The sequence below is a fragment of the Alosa alosa genome, chromosome 14 (genome assembly GCF_017589495.1).
Source record: "Alosa alosa isolate M-15738 ecotype Scorff River chromosome 14, AALO_Geno_1.1, whole genome shotgun sequence".
NCBI classification, from domain to species: domain Eukaryota; kingdom Metazoa; phylum Chordata; class Actinopteri; order Clupeiformes; family Clupeidae; genus Alosa; species Alosa alosa.
Window position 1 is genome coordinate 18,486,513 of NC_063202.1, and position 26,403 is coordinate 18,512,915.

Genomic DNA, 26,403 nt, shown 5'->3' on the forward strand with positions numbered 1-26,403 from the left:
TCAAATCGTTCTATTTCAGGAGTTCGGGGTAGCGTGTGGATGAGAGGCAAAAACATAACAAATATGCTTCGGATTGAAACGAAAACAGAATAGTGTGGATGAAGGCTAAATCCCTCTTTACTAGTCTGATCTTATTTATTGTGTGTGATACAAACAAAAACTCTCAGTGACATTAACATCTTATGAAACAACACACAGGATTCCTGTGACTATGGGGCCACCTCATGTATAGACTCCATATAGGCACCAGTGATGTGTTGATTCAGAGCTGCACATACAAGTGCCTACAGCAGAGCAGAACAGAATGAAGATGAACTGGTTCCAGACTCAAGTCAGACAGAGGACGCCTTCAGAGTCTCTGGGCTGAGGGTCATGGCAGTTTACTTCAACAGCAAACACATACACACATACTGTACACACAGACACACATAGGGGAATTTCAAACATTGTATTTGAGTAAGTGAAAGACTATCAGAAACACACACACACCAACCCCCCAAACTCCAGCCCAAAACAGGAGGCCCCTCTCAACCAGCAGCAACAGATGTGAGGGACCCCTGGGAACCAAACAGATATTATAACCTCTCTCTCTCTCTCTCTCTCTCTCTCTCTCTCTCTCTCTACTTTCTCACATTCTGTTTCCTCCTTTTTCCCCCTCCTTTCCGACCCCTGGGCCAACAGAGACATAAAAGATCACCAATCAGGCTCTGACAGACCATAGAATAGACAGCAGATACCACCCCTTCCACACACACACACACACACACACACACACACACACACACACAGTGAGTGTAGTAAGGAGCCAGTGACGGGAGTGCTATCTGTTTGAAGAGAGTTAACTCTTTAATTCTGTCTGGAATGTTTCCTTTGGGTGGGGCAGAGAAATGCCCCCTCCACCACCACACACACACTCCTCCCATCACCCCTCCCCCACCCTTCATTACCCTACTAAATTCAATACCTCTATTTCAGGGCTTTGTGGAATCTTCCACACTAGGCTGTTAGGGGCAGGGCAGCATCAAATACCCACACAAGATCTTCACACACACACACACACACACACACACAATTGGATCTTCTGCAGATTACACCAACTGTTGCTTTTTTTTGTTAATTCCTTTGTGCACCTGGGTGCCTTGCAGCAAGTAAGGAAGAAAATCAGATCATGTAAACCCAGGTCTTACATACACACACCCACATACATACACGCACACACATACATTCTCTCCCTCCCTCCCTCTCTCTCTCTCTCACACACAGAGCATCAGTCAACAGCCATGATGCACCACCTTAAACACAAGCCCACACACACCCAGCTGGGGCACAGTTCTGTTTTAGACGTCATAAATGCTTCATTTAGCACAAAAATCCCCTGCACACAAGAAATAAGGCCTCTTTACAGCTGAGTTCCCCAACACAATTCAAATAAACATTAGAATGCCTTTTAAAAATCTCATCCATCTGCCACTCTGGAGCTGAAGTGACCTACAATGCCGGAGTTGCACACCTCTTACATCTCCAAGCGGAACGAAGCAGAGTCTTAATCGCCTTTTTCTGATTCTAATGGAATCCATTTTTAAGCAAATGGCAGTCCTTGACCTCTGCACAAAGGAGTTCATTTCATTGCTCTATATTTCTGAGTGACCTTCGGCTGAATGCCTCTGAGGTGGTGGGTGATGTTGGAGACACACACACACACACACCCTGAGGTAGGAGCTTGCCATTTCCACATTTCTCTCTCTCTTTTTCCTCTCTCTGTCCTTGATAACCACATTGAGATCTTGTTGCAAGCAGTAATAGAGGTGCAGCTTTATTTAAACACACAGTGTGGCTCACTTTAGGAAGAACTGTTGTATGTGCTGTATATGACCGATGGACATTTGTGTTTCACTGGTCATGCAATTTGACCTGATTTTATTAGTCTTTAAAGGATTTCAAAGACTTTCTAAAGACAATGAGTCACACTCTCTCCCCTCTCTCTCGGCATGAACATGAGCACAAGCATATATATGATCACATTAAACCCTGCATGTGAACAGGACATGGTTTGTGATTTGAGTCAAACAACACTATTGCTCAAGTACACTGAGACATATAACTGTGACGTCAAATGAATCCACAGTGCATCAGGCTGCATAGCTTGGACTGGACATTACAACATTTTACGCGAGGGAGTGGCAGTGTGAGCATTCATGTCCGTATGTATGAACGTGTGTGTGTTGGGCTGGTTTTGTAAGTGACCTGTGCTGTAATGTAGTCTTTTCAACAAGGGCATGAGAGCTCGAGTGACAGCAGGTAATTTTTTTTCTAACCACGCCACTTTCTGAATTGTACCCATGGCTGTGGCCGTTGAAGCACTGGTCAGCCGCTGAATGCGTCGTCAGGTTGAATAAACAACTGTTGCGAAGCCACAATGGGCGCCTTGCAAGGGTAGGGGGCGGGGAAGCAGTGGGCTCGAGCTCGGCTATGGCTGTGTGGAATTTTCACATCAACTCTTCCACTGACCGGTCTCAGTTCATTCACTGTGTGAAAGGTCGCGAGCATAGGGGCTTGTTAGTCATCCAACTAGAATACCTGCACTTTAACAACACACACGAAGAACGAACGAGGGACAAATTCATAGAGAGGAGGAGAAAAAAACAAATGCATGTAACCGTAGAAAGAAACTCAAAAAGAGAGAGAGAACAAAGAGAGAAGAATGACGACTGGAAGCTTTGAAACGTTTGAGAGGGAAAAACACACACACACCCCAGCACACGCAGAAGCTCAAAATGAGGTCAAGCCACACACCTGTGTCAGACCCGACACATGCACAAGCTGTGGTTTTCATTAGAAGATGGAGGGGGTGCAGGAGGATCACACATCTTTTGTATGTAGCTCTTTTGTGTATGACAATGCGTGTGTGTGCGTGCGTGCGTGTGCGTGCGTGCGTGTGTGTGTGTGTGTGTGTGTGTGTGTGTGTGTGCGCGTGTATGAAGCGTAGAAAAAACTGCTGCGGCTGGAGGTAGGGCAAGGTGCATGTTTCCTAATCCATGATGCATGAGCTCTGAATGAGGCCAATCATCCACCCACCCTCCAACATCCACCCCTCACCCATCTACACCCCAGTACCCCCCACACACACACACACAGACGCACAAAAACTCTCATCGATCTCATTTGCAAGCATGCAGATCTTTCCACACTTCCTCCGAAAGCGCGTGCCGCAAAGTGTTGCCAAGACGACGGCTAAATTATGCAAGAGCGGACAGCAAAGCGGGCCTTGATTCTGACTTAGCCACAAGGACCTCCCAAGTCTTTTTTTGATAGATGTGTGGACTTCTGCAGTGTGTGTGTGACAAATGTGTGCTATAGGTGTTTGCTCGTGTGCACCCAGTACACATTTATTTTACCATAACAGAACAACTGTCTGATTGGTGTTTGTCAATTCTGATAAATGCATAAATACATATGTACTGTAGGTGTTTGTGTGCATCTGTGTGCATTAATGTTTGTGTACATACAAGTGTGTGTGTTTTAGGTGCGTTTACGTGTGTATATCGTGGCGATGCGTGGAGCCGGAGTGCTGTGGCTTGCAGCTAGCACAGAGAAACAGGAGACGGGCCTATTGCCAACACCAACAGATACCTGCTCACACCACAAACACCACCCCGACTCCACTCAGGATTTCTGACATCTGTGTATGTGTGGGAGGGTGAGAGAGAGATATGAGTGATACTCATATTGATATGAGTGGATTTGTGTATGCATCACTGTATCTGTGCTATGTCTGTCCAAGAGTGTGTGTGTGTGTGTGTGTGTGAGAGAATGGATGAGTCCATGTATTTTGTGTGTGTGTGTGTGCATACACGTGCCTGCGCCTGTGTGTGTGTGTGTGTGTGTGTGTGTGTGTGTTGGTGGTGCAGGTCACGGTGGGCCCCAAGGGAGCAGGTTGTGTGGATTAGAGGGGTCAGCTGTCCTGAGCATCCCAGAGCAGAGTGCGTACCATTGGGCAGGGTGGAGTCTGTCCATCCCCGTCCGCTCAGCCCCCTGCACGCGACGCCCTTTGTTTGGCCGCTTGTTGGACAATTATTTACCCGGCTGTTTGGGGCAAGGGGTGAGGTCACAGGACATACATCACTGCCGACACGACAGGGACCCCCCAGATGGACAAGCCAAGTCACACGAGCCACGGTCTCCATCTCTGTCAGTCCTCGCCCTCATCCCTCCTCTCTCCTGTCCAGATGTCGAATTTCCTCTCCTTTCCGCTTGCCTCCACACTCATCTCTCGCACAAAGATTCAGAGTTATTTTACTTTTTGTGTTATTTTGAGTTATTTTACATCTCACAGCCCTACAGGTCCAGCATGGTTATTCTTATCCTGATACCAATGTAGAACCAACGCGAGACACAGAATGGCATCTGCACCAGAATTGTATCTGTCCAGTGTGGTTCCCCCCCCCAACACAGCAACAACACCAAACACACACCATCATCACAAGCCTTTAGAAAGGAGCTATTACTTCCCGTCTAGATGAAAAAAAAGTTGTGCTCAGCCCAATCATTTGAGGAGGGAATTTATGGCACACAAGGGCCAAGATTGGAGCATCTGGCACAAACAACGCCATTAAAGACAAGTGGCTGTTTCTACATCTCTCTCTTTCTCTCTCTCTCCCTCCCCCTGTCTAGAGTGGCAACCTGAGACTACTTCCAGAGATGGGCCGCTACTAAATACCGCACAGCTGACATAATGACAAGAGATCAAAGGGGAGAGACACTAAAAGGACAAGGGGGCCGGACCAGAGGGCAATTCTCTTCCCATGATGCACTGCTCCCCAAAGCCCCTCCCCTCAGGCTAAGGCCCTCACCACCATGTCAATAGATAGAGGAGACAAGAGAAAGAGAGAGCAGCCTTCGTGTGAGTCTCTTTAGGCCTTTGTCTGGATTTAATGTCTCCGTTTCAGAGGCCTGATTTTAGTGAACCCTCCTAGCTGATCACTCCCAATCAAGCTTCAAGCCTCTGTACAACACCCCAACCTCACACAACAGACACATGCATAAATACTGAGAGAGAGAGAGAGAGAGCGGTCACATCTAAATTTGGGTTTGTGGGTGAGACGCCATCCCTACCATTTCCCTTTAAATAGCCTGTAATGAAATCCCAGAAAATCACAGTGCAGAGCAGCATATCTGAATGCTCTGACACTTCTCAACACCCCGCCCTTTGGGCTAAACTGCCGCCCCCTCATCCCACTTCACACACTTACACGACACACACATATATATACACACACACACATACACACACACACACACACACAGACAGTCCCGGTTTAATCTACGATAGCGTTTCAAAGAGCATACAGAAGAGTAAGAAGTACTATTCCATCCGGATCTGTTTGTATTTCCTCGAAACTCATCCTGTTGTTTTCTATGAGCGCATGTTTGTGTGGGTGTGTGAGTGTTTGAGAGAGAGAGAGAGAGAGAGAGAGAGAGAGAAAAAGAGAGAGAGAGAGAGAGAGAGAGAGCGCCAAGTGTTTACCTAGGGGGAATCGAGAGCACCTGGCAACGTGCCCAAGACCTCCTGAGGCAGGAGCGGCAGCTACCGTGTGCCACTTGGCTCTGACCCACTTCAAACACACACACACACACACACACACACACACACCCTCTTGACAGCACACGTGGGCCAAATCTGCCTCTGTCACCTGAACAGCAACCAATCCGCCAAAGCATTCCAGAGCACGTGCGCTCGCTCGCTCGCTCGCTCACTCATTCACTCACTACAGCAAAAGCGAGCTCCGAGCCCACATGTGGGCGAAAACAAGCAAGAGAAGAGAACGAGCGACGCAGCAAATAAGAGAGCCAGTGAAAGAGGGAGAGAGAGGGAGAGAGTGAAGAGCAAGAATTTGAATGAGACGTGAAGAGAAAGAGAGTGAAGAGAGAGAAAAGTATGAAGGGTATGATTTACAACTGCAAGAGCCCAGGGGTGGTGCGGTCGTGGGGGTGGGGGTGGACCGCCGGCCGCTCTCCGGCTGCCTGGCTGGCCAGCTGCCAGCTCTCACTTCCAGGATTTCTGGCCCATAGCGGCCTCCTCTCCCTCATTCTCACACTCACACTACCACCACGCAAAAGATGGAGGCCAGCTGAGCACCCCTCACCCCCCCCCCCCTCCAACCCTACACCAGTCTCTATGTGAGCACGCCGAAGCAATCAGCAAAAGCCCACAACAGCAGGGTGTCAAAGAAAGAGGGAAAGAGAGCGGGAGAGAGGGAAAGAGAGAGAAAGAAACTAAAACTGTGCTGGCAGCATGCAAAGCTTTTCCTGCGCTGCAGTGCACTGTGCTGTGTTGCGTTGCGTTGCGTTACGCTCCTAAGAAGCGGATGTGTGCGCTTTGATTACACAGCGCTCCTGGCCAGCCGGCTAGAGAAACTCGATGACTAATCACTGAAGTGCCAGCAGCCAGCCTGCAAATACTCCGATCTGATGGCTCAGCGTTTATCAGTCACTCAGGGAAAACACAGCCAGGCATTTCTGCATGGCACTCGAGATCAAGACATGTGATATATGTCAGATATGTATTTCAGGGGCGTAACAAAAGAAAGAGTGGAGGAAGGAAAGAAGTGAAGAAAAAAAACGAAAGTGTTACAAAGGACAGAGAGGAAGGAAAGCGAGGTGGGTGTGGGGGTGAAGCGGACTGTGAAATGGTGCCTTACCTGCTTGAAGTGATCGTCATAGCTCCAGTCTGCCTGTCCGTTGGGGGAGGCAGCTGAGTGGGGTTCGGCTGGCGAGAGGCTCTCTTCAGGCTCCTGCTTGACCCTGACAGGGGGCGAGGGGGCCCTCTGGGGACCGGGGCCAGGGGCGGCGGTCACGTAGTTGCCGTAGGGCCGTGGGGGGACGCGCGGAATGCCCTGCTGGAGGGCCAGTGTCTGCTTCCTGAGGTACTCCAGCCCTGCTCGCGGCGTCAGCCGTGGACAAGCCCACGCCACCCGGTCCCGCTACGCCTCCTCGCTCGTCTTCGTCCTCCCCCTCGGTCCCCTCGTCCCCCTCCATCATCTCTTCTTCCTCCTCATCTTCCTCCTCGTCGTCCTCCCCGGAGTCTCGCCTGCCACGAGCGCCGTCCTCATCGTCATCCTCGCGCTCAGAGTCCACGCTGTTCTGGTTGGACGCCCGTGACAGCACGCCACCGCCACCTCCACCTGCACCGCCTGCCATGGCCAGAGCCGCCATGCCAGCCGGACCCAGGCCCTTGCCCATGAAGCCAGCGCCCTGGGCGCGTGCGGCCGCCAGGATGGCCTGTTGGGCGGCCATCTGCTGGGCGTACATGATGTGGGCCTCGCGCAGATGGCGCTCCTTGCGCTCCATCTCCAGACGTGCCTGCTGCTGCCGCTGGAGCTGCTCCATCACCGCCTCTAGTTTCACGCCGGTCCCCAGACCGCCCTCCTGAGACATACTGGGCTGGGGGAGGCAGTGAAGGTGGGGGTTTGTGGGGGGTAAGAGAAGGGCAAGGGGTAGGGGGGGAAGCCACAAAGAGTCAATAGCCAGCCATAAAACCGTCCCCTTCAAATGACTACTTTTTATGCCCCCCCCTCCCCCACGCTTTGGTTTCTATGAAGACATGCTTTGGAAGGGAGACATACTTATAGTAGCTATGTTTTCAGTTGACCAAGCAATCCAGTCTATCCTATAATTATGGTGGAGATACAGGAAAGGTATAGTCCCTTCTGTTACAGTAATAATTTGACCATATGATTCGCTAGTCAACTTACCATAGGAAGGTCTACTATATCATACACTGACAAGATTTTGTTAGTTTCATTTCAGTAGAAAATTATGCAAGCATGTCCACAAAGTAGCCTTATAGTCTTTATTCGTGTTTTATTTCCACTCAGGGGTTTGAAACTTCGACTGCAGGAACGGAAAAATCCAAGACTATGTGGGTCAAACATGTACACATCTGACAGGACTGTTTGACATAGCTGATGAGTCCAACCTGCTCCTGAAAGGCCATGGAATGTCAACACTGCCTAGCCCATTTTCATATAACTAAACAAGCTTCCATTAAAATAGTCTGAAGCGTGGAAATACACACTCTCGAAAGCCGGACAAACAAGCTTTGTTAAAAAACAACTTTGTCCTACTCTATGATACAGCACAGAAATATCGGTGGCCTCTATAATAACTTTTGACAAGGTCTTATGTAGGCTATGTCAAATTGCCTGATATTAAACAAGATATATTCTGCTACTTATCTCAGTCTGATTTATCATGTTGTTAAAAAACGCATAACCTGATTTATAATTTACGGCGATTTCATGGGTTTATTGGTCATGCGTAGGCTACATCCTGCCCTCTTTTAATTGTAAAAAAAAAAAAATGTAGGCCTAACTCGCTTTTAAAAACAGCCATGTAAATTTACACGTCAAAGACAATATTTCGATTAGACAAACAACAACATGGGCTACTGTAAGTTGTTAAAAGCAAGTTTCTTTTGATTGTTTCGGAAAGCAAATAAAGTGTTTACATGTATGTGTACTGGAGAGATAATGCCTACGCATGTTAAAGTTCACTTCTGATCAAAGAAAAAACTCCCAACTCGCCCTAATCAAAGCAACATGCGATGCATTTAGCAGATGCATATGGCGGGGCTCCAAGCGCCCGTGAATGAGAGTAAACAGGCTACAGTAGCACACACATGGATGTGGAAGCGTTACTATTTAAAGTAGCCTAGTATCCTAAAAATATAAGTAACCCCAAAAAAATTAAATTAGTAGAGTCCAATTTTCATACAGTACTACTATCTAACCTGAGGTTTATTTGTAGCCAATTAGATCGATTTGCCTATTAAAATACTATCTTGGAGGTTTGTCGCGAGCGCAGACTAAACGTCGCCGCGTCCACAAGTTTCCAATTAAATCGTTGTAAAATATTTTACAGAAAATTCTGAACATTTGTTCTCTACCTTAACCCGTCGTTCTTGAGTAGCCGACAACACACACAGAACTGTGTTCTCCTGTTTCTCCGAGAGCCTGGAGTCAGAATTACAACTCGTTATGGGCACAGCGCCAAAGAGCAGTGACTACTCACCATTTGCGCCTTGCTGCTACCGGAATTGTCCACCATCCCTGTTTCCTGGGGTTACCCTTTTCCCTCTTCTCTGGCTCTCTCTCAATAACTTGCCTACTGATAGGGGAACCGTGCATGCACACCGGGGGGTTTAAAAGTCGTCCTTAAATAGAATCGCAAGCGTCGGTTCGCCTGCAAAGTGATCAGCCCTTATTTTGTGTTTTCAGAAAGGACAGAAAAGAGAAATAGAGCCTAATCTCATATCTCGAAACGCCTGGCGTTGAGGCTGTAACTCTCTTGACTCGATTTTCCTCCCTCAGTAATACACCCCCCGCCTAAGCGTACAACATCAATAGGACCCGCCCAGCGACAGCAACAAGTTCCAGAGTTCTTGTACTGCTAGTCACAGGTTAAATAGTTACAATATCGCTTATGCAAATCTTATGGCAGTTCCACTGACTCATTCCCTAATCACCTGGCCAGACAAACAGTGGTCATTACTGTGGAGACAGTTACCCATTAATGTGTTACAGTAACAATGTAGGCTATCATCTCGCAGACACACATGCGAGCACGCAGACCTATCGTGCCGTGACGGGCCTTTTTTAAATACAGAAATGACCCTTTCATTTTTCCATACGAAATTTCTCAGTGTTCTCACGTTTGCTCATGACAATTCGCAGTGTCACCTACTGTGAACTAAATATGAGAGGCTAACTAACCAGAAGTAAACTTGGCACACCTTGTATTAATCTAAAGGCCGAACATCATTTTAAAGTAGGAAAGCGTAATTTTGATTGAAATGTTTTGTTTGTGATTTCAGGAGCACCAATTAGACTACAGGGCCTTAATAGGAAGACTTCCCATTTAGAAACAGTATGCATACGCCACCTGCTGTTCATGGACCATAGGGCAGCGTGATAGCAGTTGAGCTTTTAATTAAAACTGATTGAGTAGTTCAGAGTCCTGTACATCCCTTATTTTTATGCGTTTTGGCCTTAAAATCAGACCAAATACTAGAACCAAAAACCGAGTGACCATTTTGGTGTACGTACATATATGAAAGAAATTAAATAAAATTAAAAAAAGTCACTCCAGGTTAAGAAATTAGTCAAGAAAGTAAAGGAAGATTGGAGAAGGAAACTCTGTAGTGATGAGACTGGAAAAGGCAAGAAGAAATAACCATGAGATTGGGCCCTTTTGTGTCAAGGAGAGTGGCAACCCTTCTCTTTCCTCCTTTTTACCAAAATATAATTACTTCAGTTTTTTCTTTGTTCAACTGAAGGACATATTGAGACACCTATTTGTTGATGCACTGACAAAGAGATTCAAGGGGACCATAGCTTCTAGTCATTTGGCGACAGAGTAAATTTGGGTGTCATCTGCATATGAAATAAAAATATTTTTGATGATTTGTCCAAGTGGGAACATAGAGGTTGAATAATAGTCGTCCCAAGATCGACTCCTGGGGTACAGTTGCCAATGGCAACAAAGAAGCTTCTTTCTTGTAGATATGTAGATTTGAGCCAGTTGAGTTCATAGAAATCATCAGGAATTGACATGAGTTCCTAGTCTACTCAAGAGACCCATGCTCTAGTGCAAGTGACCTGTTCTGCAATGCACGGGTCAGCACCTTCCAGGCATTATTGAGAAGTCATGATATACAAATTCATCTGTCGCCTGAATTTCTCCCAGAATGGTATAATTGTCGTTTATAGAAATGCAATGTTTTTTTGTTCTTTTTTCCCTTCTTTTCCTTTTTAATGCATGTTGAATGTCATGTCTGTGTTGTCTGTGTCTGGCAATAAAGTTGATGATGATGTTGATGATGATGATTAATACAACCCCGTTTCAAGTTGATGCTGTGTAAAATCCTAAAAGTAAAAAAGTACCTGCTTTTTAAATGTACTTTAAGTATTAAAAGTAAAAGTATTTGCATAATGATTTATTCTCTTAATATATATATTCTAAAAGGAAAAATCAGTATGGGCTGTGGCATTTTAATTAAGCTAGTTTTAGGTTATACTCGACTAGATAGTTTTAAGTTAATGCAATTGTGCTTACCATCTGTGGCCCAGTTTACATTCTGACCTACAATTCTAGAGACTGTAATTCTGGTTATCTACTAGGGTGATCTGCTGAGTAATATCATTCAGCAAAACACGAGAGCCTGAAGTTTAACGGGGTAGACAAGGGAAACGTCGGGTGGATCGTAATGCCAATTATGCTGATTGAACAGAAAAGTTGCTGAGAAAGGTGTCTTTATGATTAAGTTCAGTTTCACTTGCGCAGACGCATAGACATTGAATGAGCGCTCACGTTACTACCCCCCAATTGTAGGCTATGCATCTTTATTTAATCACACACAATTAAGGAATATTTCCTAATCTGGAAAATGTTACGTTTTTTCCGGCCACCGGTTCATTAATGTAAAATCTAAATAAAAAAAACATAATGCTATATTTTACAAAATATGTCAACTAAATATGTATTTAATTAAGTGCAAGTAGTGCAAAGACAACATATCAATAGTTGAAACAGAAATTGTATTGTCTTTTGAAAAATATATTTTCATTCTGAATTCGATGCCAGCAAGACATTTTTTTTTTTTTTTTATGTGACTGGGACTTGTTGACTACAGTGTTCCATCACCTCTTTTTTTAACAACAGTCTCTAAACATTTGGGAACTGAGGAGACCAGTTGCTACAGTTTTGTGAATGAAATATATGATAATTGCAGGGAATTAATCATTGCTGCATTGCTGTTACGGTGTGGGGTCTTCTTAATCACGTTTTTTCACCCCATGATGCACCACATGCAAGGTGCATTTTGGCATTGTTTTCCTAATATATTCAAGGCAAAAAGACATCTGGATGGCAGCATATGTTACTCATAACCTAAATCATTTAGCATTAATTGTGAATGATGTTCAAGCTGCCTATGCCATAGCCAATGATGCACCATCATACCATCACAGATGTTTTGAGCTGTGTACTAATCACAGGTTCTTATCTTTAGCCTGGATGATGTGGAGTCCATAATTTCCAAAAAAGAATGACACATTTTAAATGGTCTAACAGCTCCTCGGTCTATCCTTTTTGTGTGAGATGGCTACATGTCTTGATCATGATTAAATATGGTTTCTTCTTTGCATGGTAGAGATTCAACCAGCACTTGTGGATGGAGCATCAAACTGTGTTCACACAGATAATGGGTATCAGAAGTTTTCCTCAGCCCATGTTATGATTTTCATTACAGAAACAGGTCTATTTTTAATTCAGTGCCATCTAAGGCCCAAAAGATCACGGCCAATTCAATATTGTTTTCCCCGTCCCTTGTTTACAAAGATGTCTTTGGATTCTTTAATATTATGTAGGCTAGATCAGGGGTCATGAGTTTTTTTTTAAATTATTATTAAATGTATGTATATTTTAATGAAATGTACTGGTCAATTGTAGGATATCCAGTATCTCAGGCAACCCCATTTGAATTTAAGGTGACCCCAAGGTTGGGAAACAATGGGCTAGATGATGAAATCTCCAAATTCTTTGCAACTATATGTTGAAGACCATTATTCTTTCATTGTTGCAACACATGATTGGCACGATGTCATCACAACACACCACATTATTGGCTCAATGTATTCACAACATAGCACATGATTGGCTCAATGTATTCACATGTCCAACGTTTTGCCGCAGAAGGGGTGTGATATGTGTAGACAACTGCCATATTGGCGCTACAAACTAGGCCCATGCATCTCTATGGAGGATGTTTTGAGTGCTGTCTCCTCATTAGAAAGTCTCTGTCCCAGTTCACCTAATTAATTGTGAGCTCCTCTTTTTGTGGTTTCTTTAGCATTACATAACTTTCCCAACCCTCTGTTGCCTATGTCCCAACTTTTTTTAAGATAGATACTTTATTGATCCCCAGGGGAAATTCAAGAAATTTTCAGACGTGTTGCTACCCTCAAATTCAAAATGAGCGTATATTTTCCATAAAATAGTTCATTTTGACAGCATTTTATATATTATCTACAATCCTTTTGCAACTAAATAGGGGGATATGTTGAGAACGTTCAGTTATGCTTCACTACAAGTCAGTACAACACATCCTGGTAGCACTTGGAGGTTGGTATCATGGCTGGATGTACAATTTCACCATTGGTTTTCACCATGGCAATGGAGATAATTATAAGAGCATCAAAATGGGTTGTTGGAGGTGAAAGGCTGTGGGATGGCATCCAGTTACTTCCCTTCCAACCTATATGAATGACCTGACGATGCTGACAACAGCATCCCCATGTACCCATCGACTGCGACCCATGTTAAATTACTGAAATGGGCAAGGATGAAGGTGAAACTTAGCAAATGTAAGTGTATTTATTAGGAGGCGGGGGAGACAGTGAAGAGTTTAGGTAGGTGGTATAATGGATCAGGATATATAATATATAATAACACACTGTGTCTCGGAGCTTAGAGAATTTATTGTTGAGGTCGATATAATCTGGTAGCTGAAGTTGTGGGGCTTACAGTTCAGACTTTTGCCATGTATTAGGGGTCCTTTGTCTGTGTATGAAATTGTTGTTTAAGAGGTAGAGGAATTTGAGAGAATTGTTAACAGTGTAGTCAGGAAATGGCTGGGGGCGCCATGTTGTCTAAGTACTATAGCATTGTATGGAAAGGGAATCTTGGGATTGCCAATGACCAGCTTGGTGGAGGAGTTCAAATTGGCTAAAAACCAGTCTGGAGATGACGGTCACAGTCCAAGGCAGTCATGAAGAATGTTGCCCGAACAGTGAAAACAGCAAGGCTGTAGCCATAAACAATAATGTCGAATGTTTTTCTCATTTTTGTATGCTATTCTATTGTATGCCATTGAGGGTTGAACAAATTACAGCCATAACTATAATCATATGAACATAAATTTGTGCATTGGTATAGAAAAATAAGTCCAGATTTTGTGGCCAAATTAGCAAATATTCAAAAACCTTTGTGTGGTTATATTATCATGGTTCTATGTGATCAAGTAAAGGGCCCAAAGAGAGAGAGTGGGAAGGCAGGCATGATGATGCCATTTGGGCAGAGATAAGGCATTGGGTGGGTAAAAAGCCTTTTGTGCACATAGTCTATTGTCAGATCATTATTTGAGTTTGAATTAATCAACATATCAAGCTATTATTTTATATTTTGATTAATAACATATTTTAATGCTTTAACTCCTTTACTTTTTAATTATCAAATTTTGTCACAAACAATTTTTCATAATAGCCAGCCTAAAACAGAAAGCCAGCTATAATAGTCAGTTGCAATAACACTATCGAAATTTACCGTTTTCACTTTCAACACTTTTGCTTTTGGAAATTAGTCAGTGAAATGAGTTTTACTGGTTGCTTGACGATCCATGATACCTTTAAGAGCACTGGCTTTACAGCAAATTCTCTCATTGATAGCAAATGCAGCAAAATTCCTGCAACAGAGGTTTTAGTCAAAAATAAGATTGAAAATCTGTAGGTAAATGTAATTATATGTGTTTATTTATCATAACAAAAACAATATTCATAAATACAAAGATTAGTGTGGTCTAGCTCAAAACAATAGTATCCCAAGTTATTGCATTTCGCACTTGGTAGGAGTTGGTATATTTTCGGTAATAGGTAAAGAAACAAAACTGTCCCGTGAGTTTGCATAGCTATTCCAGGCCAGAGTAGTGTGCGGAATCCTCTCAACATAGGCAGCTGAGTGCAGTCATTATGTATCTATATATATATATATATATATATATATATATATATATATATATATATATATATATATATATATATATATATATATATATATATACATACAATGCCAAGTCATCAAGCTCTCAATTCTCAAACAAATTCTCAAGTACACTAAACGGTCTCTTGTCATCAGAGAAACAAACTAACAGTGGATGGTGACCCTGTGCCTTAGCAAGACAAGACTTTCTGCATTCTGTATTTAAATACAGAGTACTTCCTGCTTTTTGCTTTCTTGCTTCCTGATCATTAACATTCTCTCATGACTTTTGGCAAGCTTTGTGACAGGCAGTTTTTCTTTAAGCAATAGGAGGCAGCGTGAGGTGCGAGGCTGGTGTCAAGCAAAAAGAATTTCTCGCCGTCTTTCTTTCAGAGGATATTCTAAGTGTGATCGAAACTTAACAAGGACAGCTAGCTCCTCTGAAATGGAACGTGACATCACAGTATTCACAAAACACTGGTTTTGTTTAAGCAATGTGACTAAAACAATCACACAAAAATAAAATGAGGCAAGAAAAGTCCAAATAAAAACGTGTATCTGCTGTATGTAGATACTAATTGTAGTGACAAATCTTAGAATTTCTCTGAGGATAACTCATTCAAATATAAAAATTCTACTGGCAGCAACATATGACCAACCAGTAACTGAGTGTACTGATTTGACAGTTCCTCTGTTCTGTCCGAAAACCATTTCTTGAATCAGAATGAGGACTCACCACTATCAGTAGACTACTCACTCACCAACGCAAACCACCAACAATGCAACAGACGATTAACACAGTCACCCCTTCACAACGACCTTCTTTCTCTCTGAATGGCTTCACCATTCTACAAACAAATGTTCAGATAAGTGCTCACATAAAGTAAGTGTGTGTCTTCACACACAATAAGGATTTGTGCGAGCAGGTAACAAGATAGCCATTAAAGCCTTTGTATAAGGAACAGGCCCTCTCAAGTCCCTTAATTCACCGGTGGGAAACAGCGAAAACTTCCTGACCAATGTTAAAGCTCATTAAAAATATATATTTTTTAAAAATAACAAACAAGTAATGAGAGTACATGTGCAAAGACGGGAGCTCTAGGGTAAATAGAGCTGACGCGTGATCCTAGAATATTGACACTTGTTGGGAATGCCTCAGGAGATCAAAAAGAGTGTAATTTAAGTGACTATCATTTATGGAGAAAGGAATTAAAAAAGGCCCAAAATCTAACATGTATGGAATTTCCACTGGGCTGTGTCAGCACCATCACATGCCACTCCAAGCCACCCACCCACCCACACACACGAGGGGCAATGTTTGGTTTTCACTGCAGCTTAAAAGAATAGTAACACTATTTAAGAAAAAAAAAAAAAAAAAAACGCCCACGCCCTCAAAGTTGTGGGTCCCCGAATAACATTATACGTTCAAGTCAACTGCATTGCATTGCACTGCATTGCGACTCTGTTACCCTACACACTGAGCGAGCAGAGAGAGAGAAAGAGCCTGGCCACCTATGGCCGTAGAGATAGGGGGCTCATGCTGTTAGACAGCTGGTCAAATGTGCCCCCACCTCTTCCCTGTACCATGGGTGGCCCTAAGGTCTGTGGTGGTGTTGTAACGTGGCCCTGCTGGCCTCTCATGGGACTGCACCACAGAGGGCAAAGGTGAAGGGGGTGGGTCTGAGGTCCGGTCACTGCATAGAGCAGGAGGGGGTGTCTGCACAGCAGCACATAGACGAGCCCATGGGCTTGGGGGGGATGAGGTCCAGGTCCTCGTCATCCGGCATCTCGTCCAAGTGGTAGCCATCCTTCAGGAGCTGCTGATTCAGATCAGGGTGCACCTAAGAATGTGTGTGCGCGTGAGAGAGAGAAAGAAAGAAAGAGAAAGAAAGAGAGAGTGGGAGAGAGAGTGAGACAGAAAATGGGTAGAAAGTGGCCAGTGTGGCCAGTGTGTGTGTGTGTATGTAAAAAAAAAGGGGGGGGGGGGGGGGGGGCAAACATAAATATCGACAGAGAAATGACCAAAACCTAAGATTAACAGACTAGTTCTTGGAACAGTACTTACATAACTTACATAACATATCTTACATAACTTGCACCACTATGCCACTTTCTTTATTACTTAGGTCAAACAGAACTACCCAAGCCTTTTATTGGCCTGACTTTGCACTAGTATTTTATTGACTGTCTATGCACAATTTCAACCAAATTTTGCTGCTCTTATTTTTTTTCATTATTATATATGTGCCCTCTTATTTACTCTATTTACTTTTTTTGTTTTACTTGAATGTTATGTTTGACTGTGGACTTAAATTGGTAAAATATGTCTCGTCTTCACCGTGGGATAGTGAGAAACGTAATTTCGATCTCTTTGTATGTCTGGAACATGTGCAGAAATTGACAATAAAGCTGACTTTGACTTTGACTTTGACTTTGAACAGTCTTGCAACAAAAGTGCTGAATATCTGAACAAATCCCTGCTGACAACTGAAACACTTATAAACCGGACGGCACTAAGGCATCTGTGCGGGTCATAACCTATTGTCTCCCGCTGCATCAAAGCAGGGATCGATTCCTTTTCAAAATGGTTTAATGACATCATGGGTTACTAAGACTATGCAGTAATTGCACTGAATAGCTGTGCAAAACAGTGGCACCATAGTGTGAATGAAGCTTTAGTGCGGTGTGTGCATTGTGACAGTAATTGCTCTTCCTCCATTGATTCACCTCAGCAGAAGAATATCCAGACGAGTACTGGGACTCCAACTCCACATCACTGCAAGCAGACACAAGGCAGGTTTAACATTGGATTGTGTGATTGTGTGACTACCCTCACACAAGCCTACAAGCTGACTTGTGGTGTGATGGAAATTCAAATGACACCTTTTGCACTTTAGAGGAAATGAGCTAGAACCACATGTTTTGGAGAGGAGTTTTACTGCAGCAAAGACACACTTTTCATGTGAATGACATTAATGAACTGCATATCTAGATAATTAATAATACATTAATAACTTTGCTTTGTGTGCAGGCCCTTCCTGAGTATGGATTCACCAGACAGGACAATGCTGGCTTCACCAGCCATCATTAGGTCCGTACCTGTCAGAGTCCAAAGACACCAGGGTCTCGTCTGCATGCTGGCTCAGGGCTGCATAGCCCTTGTTGAACTTGACACTTCTACAGGAAAAAACAAAGAATACAAAAATACCCTCCTTCAGGCAGAAACACAGATGACTGTCTACAAGTATACAATGGAACAGTATAGAAGAGAATAGAGTATTTAAGTGTAGTGTAGTACAAAACGAAAAGAAAAAAACTGTGGTATTAAAAGTTAAAACCCATAAAATATAAATTCCAACTGCAGATTATGTAATGTTTACACAGAAACAAAATCTATCAAAGGTTTTGGTCAGCCTATTCCTTTGGAAGAGCTGAAAGCCTATCTGAGAACAAAGCTGATCGTCATCGCCTTCTACAAAAATTCTTTGTTTAAGGAATGCAAATCTTTCACTTCATTCTTCATTATTGCTAAACCTGACAAACCTGACAAACATACACGCATGTTCAAACTATTTTGCAGGAGTGGGTTTCCTGAAGACACACCATGAACAACTACCATACTTAAATGATACTCTGAACATGCCCCCTCATCAATTACAAACATGCTTGCTCAATGACACTTTTAGGGAAAGCAGTCCAGGTAGGCCGAGACCCACTCTCGACGAAGTGATGACCGCTTACTTTTTGACTCCATGCCTGGGCTGCTGAATAACCGGCCCTGCGGAGGTGAAGCCTTTCTTCTTTAGGGCTTTCCGGGCCATCTCTCTGTGCTTCTCTACAGGGTCAACCAGCCACATACACGACAAATGGACAGAATAAATACAATAACACAATAGGATGGTGAAGAGAGTCAACAACCTTACTGAGAATTAGTGTAGCTGAATTTATGATTCTGTCTACATATCAAGGAATTACAAAATAAATGCATTCCTTGACAAGGAAATATCATGTTAATACATTTTATGAACTGTAAATCAATATGGATCTTTTATTGATTAGGTCATGTGGCATCAATGGAAAAAAATACTTTCAGACTGACAGTTTTCACCGTCAACATGCTTAACCAGACAAACACTGTGGTGTTCAGTGGGCTAGCTGAAAAGCATTTTAAGTAGCCATTTAGACATACAGGACACAGTTTGGGAGGCTTCTTCTGAGTCTAACAAACTGCACACTCCTCTCGCTCCCTCACTCACGCAGTTTCATGTGGATGGCCGGGGCTTTGGACATGATGTAGGGCCCTCTCTTCTCTATAGGCCGGATACCCACTTCTGGTGCCCTGGGTCTACTGTTGCCCGTGTCCTAGAAGTGTCGGAGAGAGAGATGGACCGCATGTCTTTAACTTAATTCATTCAACACCATTTACTATTAACCACTAGGCTATATCCTTAAGCACACAGAATCTGTCGGACTACTTCAGTAAAAGCAAAAAATTATCTAGTTCATAAAGTACTAACAGTACAAGTTACCATTTATAAGTATAAGTATAAGTATAGTATAGTATAAGTATATATACTCTTTTGATCCCGTGAGTGAAATTTGGTCTCTACATTTATCCGAATCCGTGAATTAGTGAAACACACACAGCACACAGTGTACACACAGTGAGGCGAAGCACACATTAATCCCGGCGCAGTGAGCTGCCTGCATCAACAGCGGCGCTCGGGGAGCAGTGAGGGGTTAGGTGCCTTGCTCAAGGGCACTTCAGCCATGCCTACTGGTCGGGGTTCGAAACCGGCAGCCCTCCGGTTACAAGTCCGAAGTGCTAACCAGTAGGCCACGGCTGCCCCCATTTGTGATGGGATCTGGGAAATTTCCCCATTTGGTGGGTTTTCTCAGATTCCACCACATTTAGGTTATTCCATTTTTTTTTGAATAACAGAATAACTGTGAATAACAGTTTTTTTATTTTTTGAATACAGACAAACTCAAATACAGATACAGATACAACACCCCTCCTACCCCCCAACCTAACCAAAACACATCACCACAAACAAATTTGGTTGCACACAATGTAGTCTTACCATGCTATTGTTTTTGTTATTATATTACTGATTGAATGGACATTATTGTTCATTATTGCCATTTCCCCCTCATTTTCATTGTTTATTTCATTAGGCGATTGATTGAATTGACATAGTTGTTTATTATTGCTAATCTTATTATTATAGTCTGAACAACATGTTCATTTGTTCCCTGTTAAATTTAAGTATTATTTTGTTTTGTATTTGTATGTCACTTTGGACAAAAGCATAACCATAACATGCGAATAGGCTTGTTTTCTGAGAGGAATGACCTGTGGAAATGGTACTGGTATGAGCTCTGCTATGTAGTTGTGTGTGTGTGTGTGTGTGTGTATGAGTGTGTGTGTGTGTGTGTGTGTGTGAGTGAGAGAGAGAGTTTCTACTTCTAGTATGCCTAGTGCAGGTGAGATTATGAACTTGCTCTCAACTGCTGTCTGTCAGTTATCATTGCACTGGTGTTGTGCCCCCTGAAGTTTCTGAAAGCGATGAGGTAGAAACCCATGCTCTCTTCCTAGGCATGTCAGTCTGATGTTCCTTTACTCACTTTGACTTCCACGACTAGCCTGCCAGTGCCGTGTGCAACATGGAGACCGAAATACAAGCTTTACTGGTAGCATCTGTAGTGCAGTTAAATTCTGCATTTTACAAGGCTGACAACTACTGTGTGAATGGTCATATGATTTGTGTGAATGGTCATGTGATCCGCGCTTCAGGCGTCTCCTCAACAGGTGTTCCGTGTAGACACGATTCTGAAATTGCATACATGCAAGTGGACTAAGAAGAAATGAAGCAACATTTAAAAACAAAAATGCAACCGTGTGGATGTAGCCATAGGGCCAATGGTAACAGTTCAGTAGAAAGTAATTGACTTGCTCAAATAGGGACGTACTGGTGTAACAGCAAACCACAATAAAAATGTTGACAATAACAATTAATTAATTTCAAATATCCTAATTATCCCAGCTTCATCCGAGCCTGCTTTTGCCATAAGCCTAGTACAAAATATGCCCTTCTCCAGTAGCCGTAGGCCACTTTAAAATGCACCAGAATAAAGGAATCACATCTACTCTGTAAACATTTTTATCCCTCCTCAGCACCTTAGTACCCTCAGGTGAAAATGAGTTCCAGCGTCCCTGGTTAAAAGTTCCACTTTTGATAAGGTTTTGCCTATATTTTTGTAATATAATAAATATTGTCACACTTTTTGAAACTATTAAAGGTTGTGTTTATCAGTGCTTTCTGAACATATTGAACACATTTTTTTTTTTAAATACTGCGATAATACCGAAAACCGTGACAATTTTGGTCACTTTAACCGTGGGGTTAAATTGCCATATTGTTACATCCCTATGCACGTAAAGGTAGAAGTGTACTATTTGAGAAGTAAGCCTACTCATATTTATTTTACTCGTATGCTACAAGTAACACTCTACTACCCACCCGGCATCACATACAGGTATCCACCCAACTGTTTTGGGTGGTTCAGGATAGACTGTTTTGCTCAAGCACATGTTGACATCATGCCAGGGGAAGCCTTGAACGAAGAACTCTTCGCTAAATTGCCACTGTCACAGTTCCTGCCAAGTCACAAGTACTTGGTGATTAAAGTATGCGGATGCTGAATCAGTGTCCTGTCTGCTTCTTCCTGCTTCTCTGGTGTGCTCGTCCAATGAGTTGTAGCTCTACTCAGTACCCACAAACTAGGCCTACAGCTTATGAAATGGGTGTCCAATGCAACTCTATTACTGATTATCAAGGTAGCCTTCCCCAATTTAGTCAGTGCCCATATCAAACACGTTTAGATTTCATACTCATACTCGGCTACTAAGTGTTTAATTGAGTATGGTCTTTACGACAAGTGAGGGGTTCATTTGATCAAACTCTGATGAACATTCTTATTTGATCAATAGGTCTTATCTTGATTTCCTGATTATCCTGATTCTGAGAGGTAAGTTTCCAACAGTGGATCTTTTAAAAAAAAAAGGTCACTCTTAACTGGAGACTAGTTGAAGCCAGGCTGGTCAAGGAGCAGAGTGAAGTCTCCCTTTTTAATAGATGGCAAGGCTAGATTACCAACTAACATAGTACAGCCAATGGAGTGACAGCTCTCTCTGCATACTAAATCTATTCATTCATACAATTAGCAACTCAACCAACTGTAGGACAGCTGCGATTTGGGTTTTGGGGGCACTTAAGAGTTCACAATTCCAGTTGTTGCATTTCTCAGAACAATAAAAACAAATCCCTAAACAAACACCAAAGCCCATATCCACACATAACAGCCTGTCCCTATTTGGTTTGTCAGATTAAAAAAGGTCGAAAACAAAATATATTATCAATGCTGACATAACTTTGTGACATGTGCTGGTAAATCTCTGTGCAAACACCTTGGATAAAAAGAATTTCATTCAATTCTGAGATTGTCATGACAGAAATGGCAACATGCACATTGCTCTGCGAGCAAGACAGTGTCTCTCTGTTTACGTTCACAATCAATGCAATTGCATTTAAGGTCATAAGACCCTCTAGGCATCGTCACTGAGCACAGATAAGCCTGCAATTACAACAACAACTTGCTTTTATACAACGCTTTTCAAAACACCCAAAGCGTTTAACAGTGAAGGGGGCAACCCAACTAACCACCACTATTCAGACTTGCCTGTTCTAAACATAAATCAGGAAAAGATAAGCATTCCTACATTGCACTGAGATCAGTGTGCCATCGTTACTTGAAGTTAGATTAGGTAAACAATGACGTTAGTGGAACGTAAATAGTATCCACTTCAATCCACCCGAATCATCGAACCGACGAGTCAACAAACGGTGCTCTACGTCAACGTTAATTGGTCTGAATCGTGGCATAACATTGGGTGTTTTCGAAAAGCTAAACACAACGATCAAAGTGAAATGTAACGTTAAGCAAATAACGTTAAGGATAGCGCTTAAATAAGCTGATTGTTATGACAGAGCCACGTTAACGTTCTACTTGCAGAGAAAACTGACACTAGCTTTACGAAGCTAGCGCTATCTTACGAGTAAATGTGAAGGAAACAATGACATAAAGCATTTCCCTGTGAACTTCAATTCATTGTAGGTAGTAGAATGAACTGTATTGTCGATAGCAATGGTGGTTTTAGCTGGTTATCTGCAGTTAACGTGCTGGTACAGAATTTCTAAATAGACGGGCGGGGGCTCCGAGGCTAGCATGGTAGTTCTACTATTTAGCTAACGATACTTTACTTACAGGCATAACTTGAGACTCGGGGACGACCAGAAGAGTATCCCTTTCTTGTTCTTCCATAATGTCATTCATGTTGTCAAGTCAAAAATGAAAAATGAAAATGCCCTTGTTTTACATGTTGTCGTGGAAAGTACTGAGACGCCCTGCCATGCTTTAGGCCAACACACCCATCTCACGACTTTTTTTTTTTACAGAAGGTTGTGTTGGATGGCTACCTAGCTTCCATGATATATCGCGCTGAGTGATAACTTCCGCTTCCGGTAAACAACGTTTTTTTTCAGAAATGTCTGAGTCAAGTCTTTTTTTACTGTCTGAGTTTACTTCAAAAGTACAAAATTTTAGGCTACAAAAGTACCGGTGGGAATATTCATAAATATAAACGCTTTAATTGCTTTTATTTAAAGTAGGCCTAATTGTAATGCAATATTAGGCTACCTGAGCATGCTTGTTTTAAGGCAAAATGATCTAAATAATACAGAGATAGATGGTTAGTCATTCAAGCGACACTACAGAACAGTAATACATTGTTTTTTAGTCCAACTGAACATTAGAATAGAACAGTAGAATTCCGTTAGATTAGATTCAACATTGTGCAGAGTAGGCCTAAGACAACGAAATGCAGTTAGATAGATAGAAACTTGATTGATCCCCAAGGGGAAATTCAAGGTCCCAGTAGCCAAAGACACACACAACATACACTATAAACAGGATGATAAAATAACAAATCCAAATGACTAAAAAGAACAGTGAAAGCTAAAAAGCAAGGATCCACATGAATGTAGTAAGGATGTATAAGCATGAGGCACTTGCAGCGACAGGGCAGGGACTGACCCTTTAATTCAGTATGCTGTGGTAAGGTGCTCAATGAGGTGTGTGTCATGCGAGCATAGTCTCCCACTGGTCAAGCTCTGTGGAGTGGATGACACATTGTCCAAGATGTTTAGTTTGTTCAGGGTCCTTTTGTCTGATATTGAAGTGATGCACTCCAGTTCAGCTCTAGTCCAGTCATTTTATGAAAAAAGGTTGAACAAATTGCAACAGAAGAAAACTTAACGGATTTTGTATCCTCAATATCCTGAATAAGGGGGAAAAAGCCCCGAAGAATCCCAATAGGGGAAAGTTTCGAAAAAGACCCAAATATACCCTATTCTTGCGCCTATTCAGTTTTTTTCTCACGCAAATAGGGAAAAAAATTACCTTCACATATCACCATGAAAATTACTGAGTTGATTACTTACATCAAGACAAACAAAAAATGTATTACAAGTTTTTTGAAATTGTTTGTTAACATGGGCAAACAGGGCATAATGTAATTACGTATAGCTAATTTGTATACCACAACAGAGCTAATAGTCCTAATCTGTCCCCTTTTGTCCTACATATCAAGACAGTACTCTTTTTGGCATTATACAACACATCATATTTCAACCCATATTCAGAGCAGATATTCAGTAGCTGCTGAAAGTCAGCACTGCTGGGAGAGAGAATGACCAGATCATCAGCATACAATGATTTGCCAAGGTGTTACCAATCATTGACAGCCAGCCATTGACTTCAACATTATGGACCCATGCCCACTTTTCTGTACAGCATACAGTTTGTCTCATTGTGCACGTAGTCTATTGTGGGTACAGCATCTGAACTAGGCCTATCCAACATGAATAGATTCAGGGATGGATTACTGCACAGGCCTACCGGGCCCAGGCCCAGGGGCCCAAGGGGTCAGGGGGCCCTGAAGTCCAAGCCTTTGCATGGAATCATTGCCTCAATATCAACAAATCAGGATGAAGGCTATGAATCTGATTAAATTTACTATTGGCCATCCCCAAAATGCACCAGAATACAGGAAATCACATAAAAAAATGTAAAAATGTCTGGGGGAGGGTCCCCAACCCCCCCCCCACATATACGACAATAAGTGTGGCCCCTTAATACATCTGGGCCCAGGGGCCCGAAAGTTCATAATCCACCCATGAATAGATTGGCTGTCGGCTATGGATTGCACCTGATTGCATCGATGTCCGATTTTTGGCACGCTGGTGAAAATTTCTGGAGAGCTTGTTTGCCAGTTGCCTCTCTTCTTTCAGGGAAGAGGTTAGATTGGGATTTCAGATGTAGGCCTAACAGAAGTAGCCTAGTAGCACCTGTGCAGCTCTCTAGTTCTTGTACAAATTTTATAACGAAGATCATGTCATGATATATGAAGACCCTTTTTTGCCATTGTCATGGACAAAGTTAAGTGTTGTCTCAACTCTGTGGAACTGCTTGGAGGACATCGATAACAAGTGTTTCTCTCCAGCTGTTTCATTCTACCTGTACAGGTGAGTGATTTTCTTGACATTGTCGAATACTTTAGCCTATGCCTCTTCCAAATTGGCAAGATACGCTCAAACTGCCCATGCGTAATATCAGACAAAAGCCGACCCGGAGTGGCTAATCGGGAACTTCGGGTGGGTGTCTGAAAATGTTCAACGTGGACGCCATGTTGACTTCCCCCCCGGAGGGTTTGAAGGTCAGGGAAGATTCCGGCTTCTTACTTGGTGGCCTTGGCATATTTGCAGGAAATGGCTTAAATGATGATCGTTGACATTATAGCCTAGCCTGACAGTATAAGACCTATTTTGAGTGCAATCTTTTCTGAACAACAAGATACTAGATAGCAAGGTTAGAAATCTGACATTTTGTGGCCAGCCTGCTCAGTGGAGGATTGTAATTTATTCACCGCTATGAAATACTGGAGAAACTTAAGTTATTGTGTAGCCAAAGTGTTATTAATCGAAATTAATTAAACAAGGAAACGGTGGTTGTTGCGGAAACAGTCAATTTTGCGCATTAGATTAAGTGTGTGAGTGTAAGGGAGTGAGAGAAAAATAGTTACAAACTGACTTCACAGGTTTTCCTTGGTCTGTTTTCAGTAGTCTATTTGTTTGTCTCTTGTATCTCGTTTTAAAGTTCTGCAATGGTCGATTTGACGCAGAACCATAAATTGGTCTATAGCCTACTAGTTACCTTGCTTGGATATGCAGCAGCCCTTGCTTATGTTTCTCACAGTAGAAAGCCAGACTCTGGCTGCTGGTGTTGACCATGATGTTGTCACGCTTATTCCAGGGTATAGGTCTGCATTATTTTGGTAGACTGTGTCTTTCCAATTTCCAATTTGTCTCATGTCAGATACATTTTAGATTCTACTGTATTAGAATTCATATAAAGAGCCAATTCAGTAGACTAAGTTTATCGTGAGGACTGAGGAGCTCAGCCAATGTTGTA

At 42.7% G+C, this 26,403-nt stretch overlaps 2 protein-coding genes across 2 annotated transcripts in view; both read right to left on the reverse strand.

The window, feature by feature from the left end:
• LOC125307250 (AT-rich interactive domain-containing protein 3B-like) overlaps positions 1-9,349 on the reverse strand; it is a 61,907-nt gene extending 52,558 nt beyond the window's left edge. Inside the window, exons 1-3 of the mRNA XM_048263119.1 lie at positions 9,070-9,349; positions 6,987-7,440; positions 6,699-6,934 (exon numbers count right to left, since the gene is read on the reverse strand). Coding sequence (XP_048119076.1) covers positions 6,699-6,934; positions 6,987-7,440; positions 9,070-9,105 — 726 coding nt within the window. The 5' untranslated portion in view covers positions 9,106-9,349. The remainder of the gene's footprint in view (positions 1-6,698; positions 6,935-6,986; positions 7,441-9,069) is intronic.
• Positions 9,350-14,557: 5,208 nt separating this feature from the next.
• Positions 14,558-23,361, reverse strand: fam219b (family with sequence similarity 219 member B). Its single transcript, XM_048263763.1, has 6 exons — positions 23,140-23,361; positions 19,068-19,173; positions 18,553-18,646; positions 17,911-17,988; positions 17,539-17,587; positions 14,558-16,652 (listed from the first exon to the last, which is right to left on the reverse strand). Exons 1-6 carry the CDS (start codon positions 23,206-23,208, stop codon positions 16,503-16,505), a joined length of 546 nt encoding a protein of 181 aa, XP_048119720.1. The 5' UTR covers positions 23,209-23,361; the 3' UTR covers positions 14,558-16,502.
• Positions 23,362-26,403: the final 3,042 nt, after the last annotated feature.

Bases quoted from the DNA above. Each gene is read 5' to 3' on its own strand.
- fam219b (XM_048263763.1), bottom strand. From the start codon at position 23,208: ATGAATGACATTATGGAAGAACAAGAAAGGGATACTCTTCTGGTCGTC. The intron at 18,647-19,067 runs GTGAGTGAGGGA...TTGACCCTGTAG, and splicing joins GGCCATCCACATGAAACTGC to AGAAGCACAGAGAGATGGCC. The intron at 17,989-18,552 runs GTAAGCGGTCAT...TTTTTCCTGTAG, and splicing joins CCCAGGCATGGAGTCAAAAA to AAGTGTCAAGTTCAACAAGG.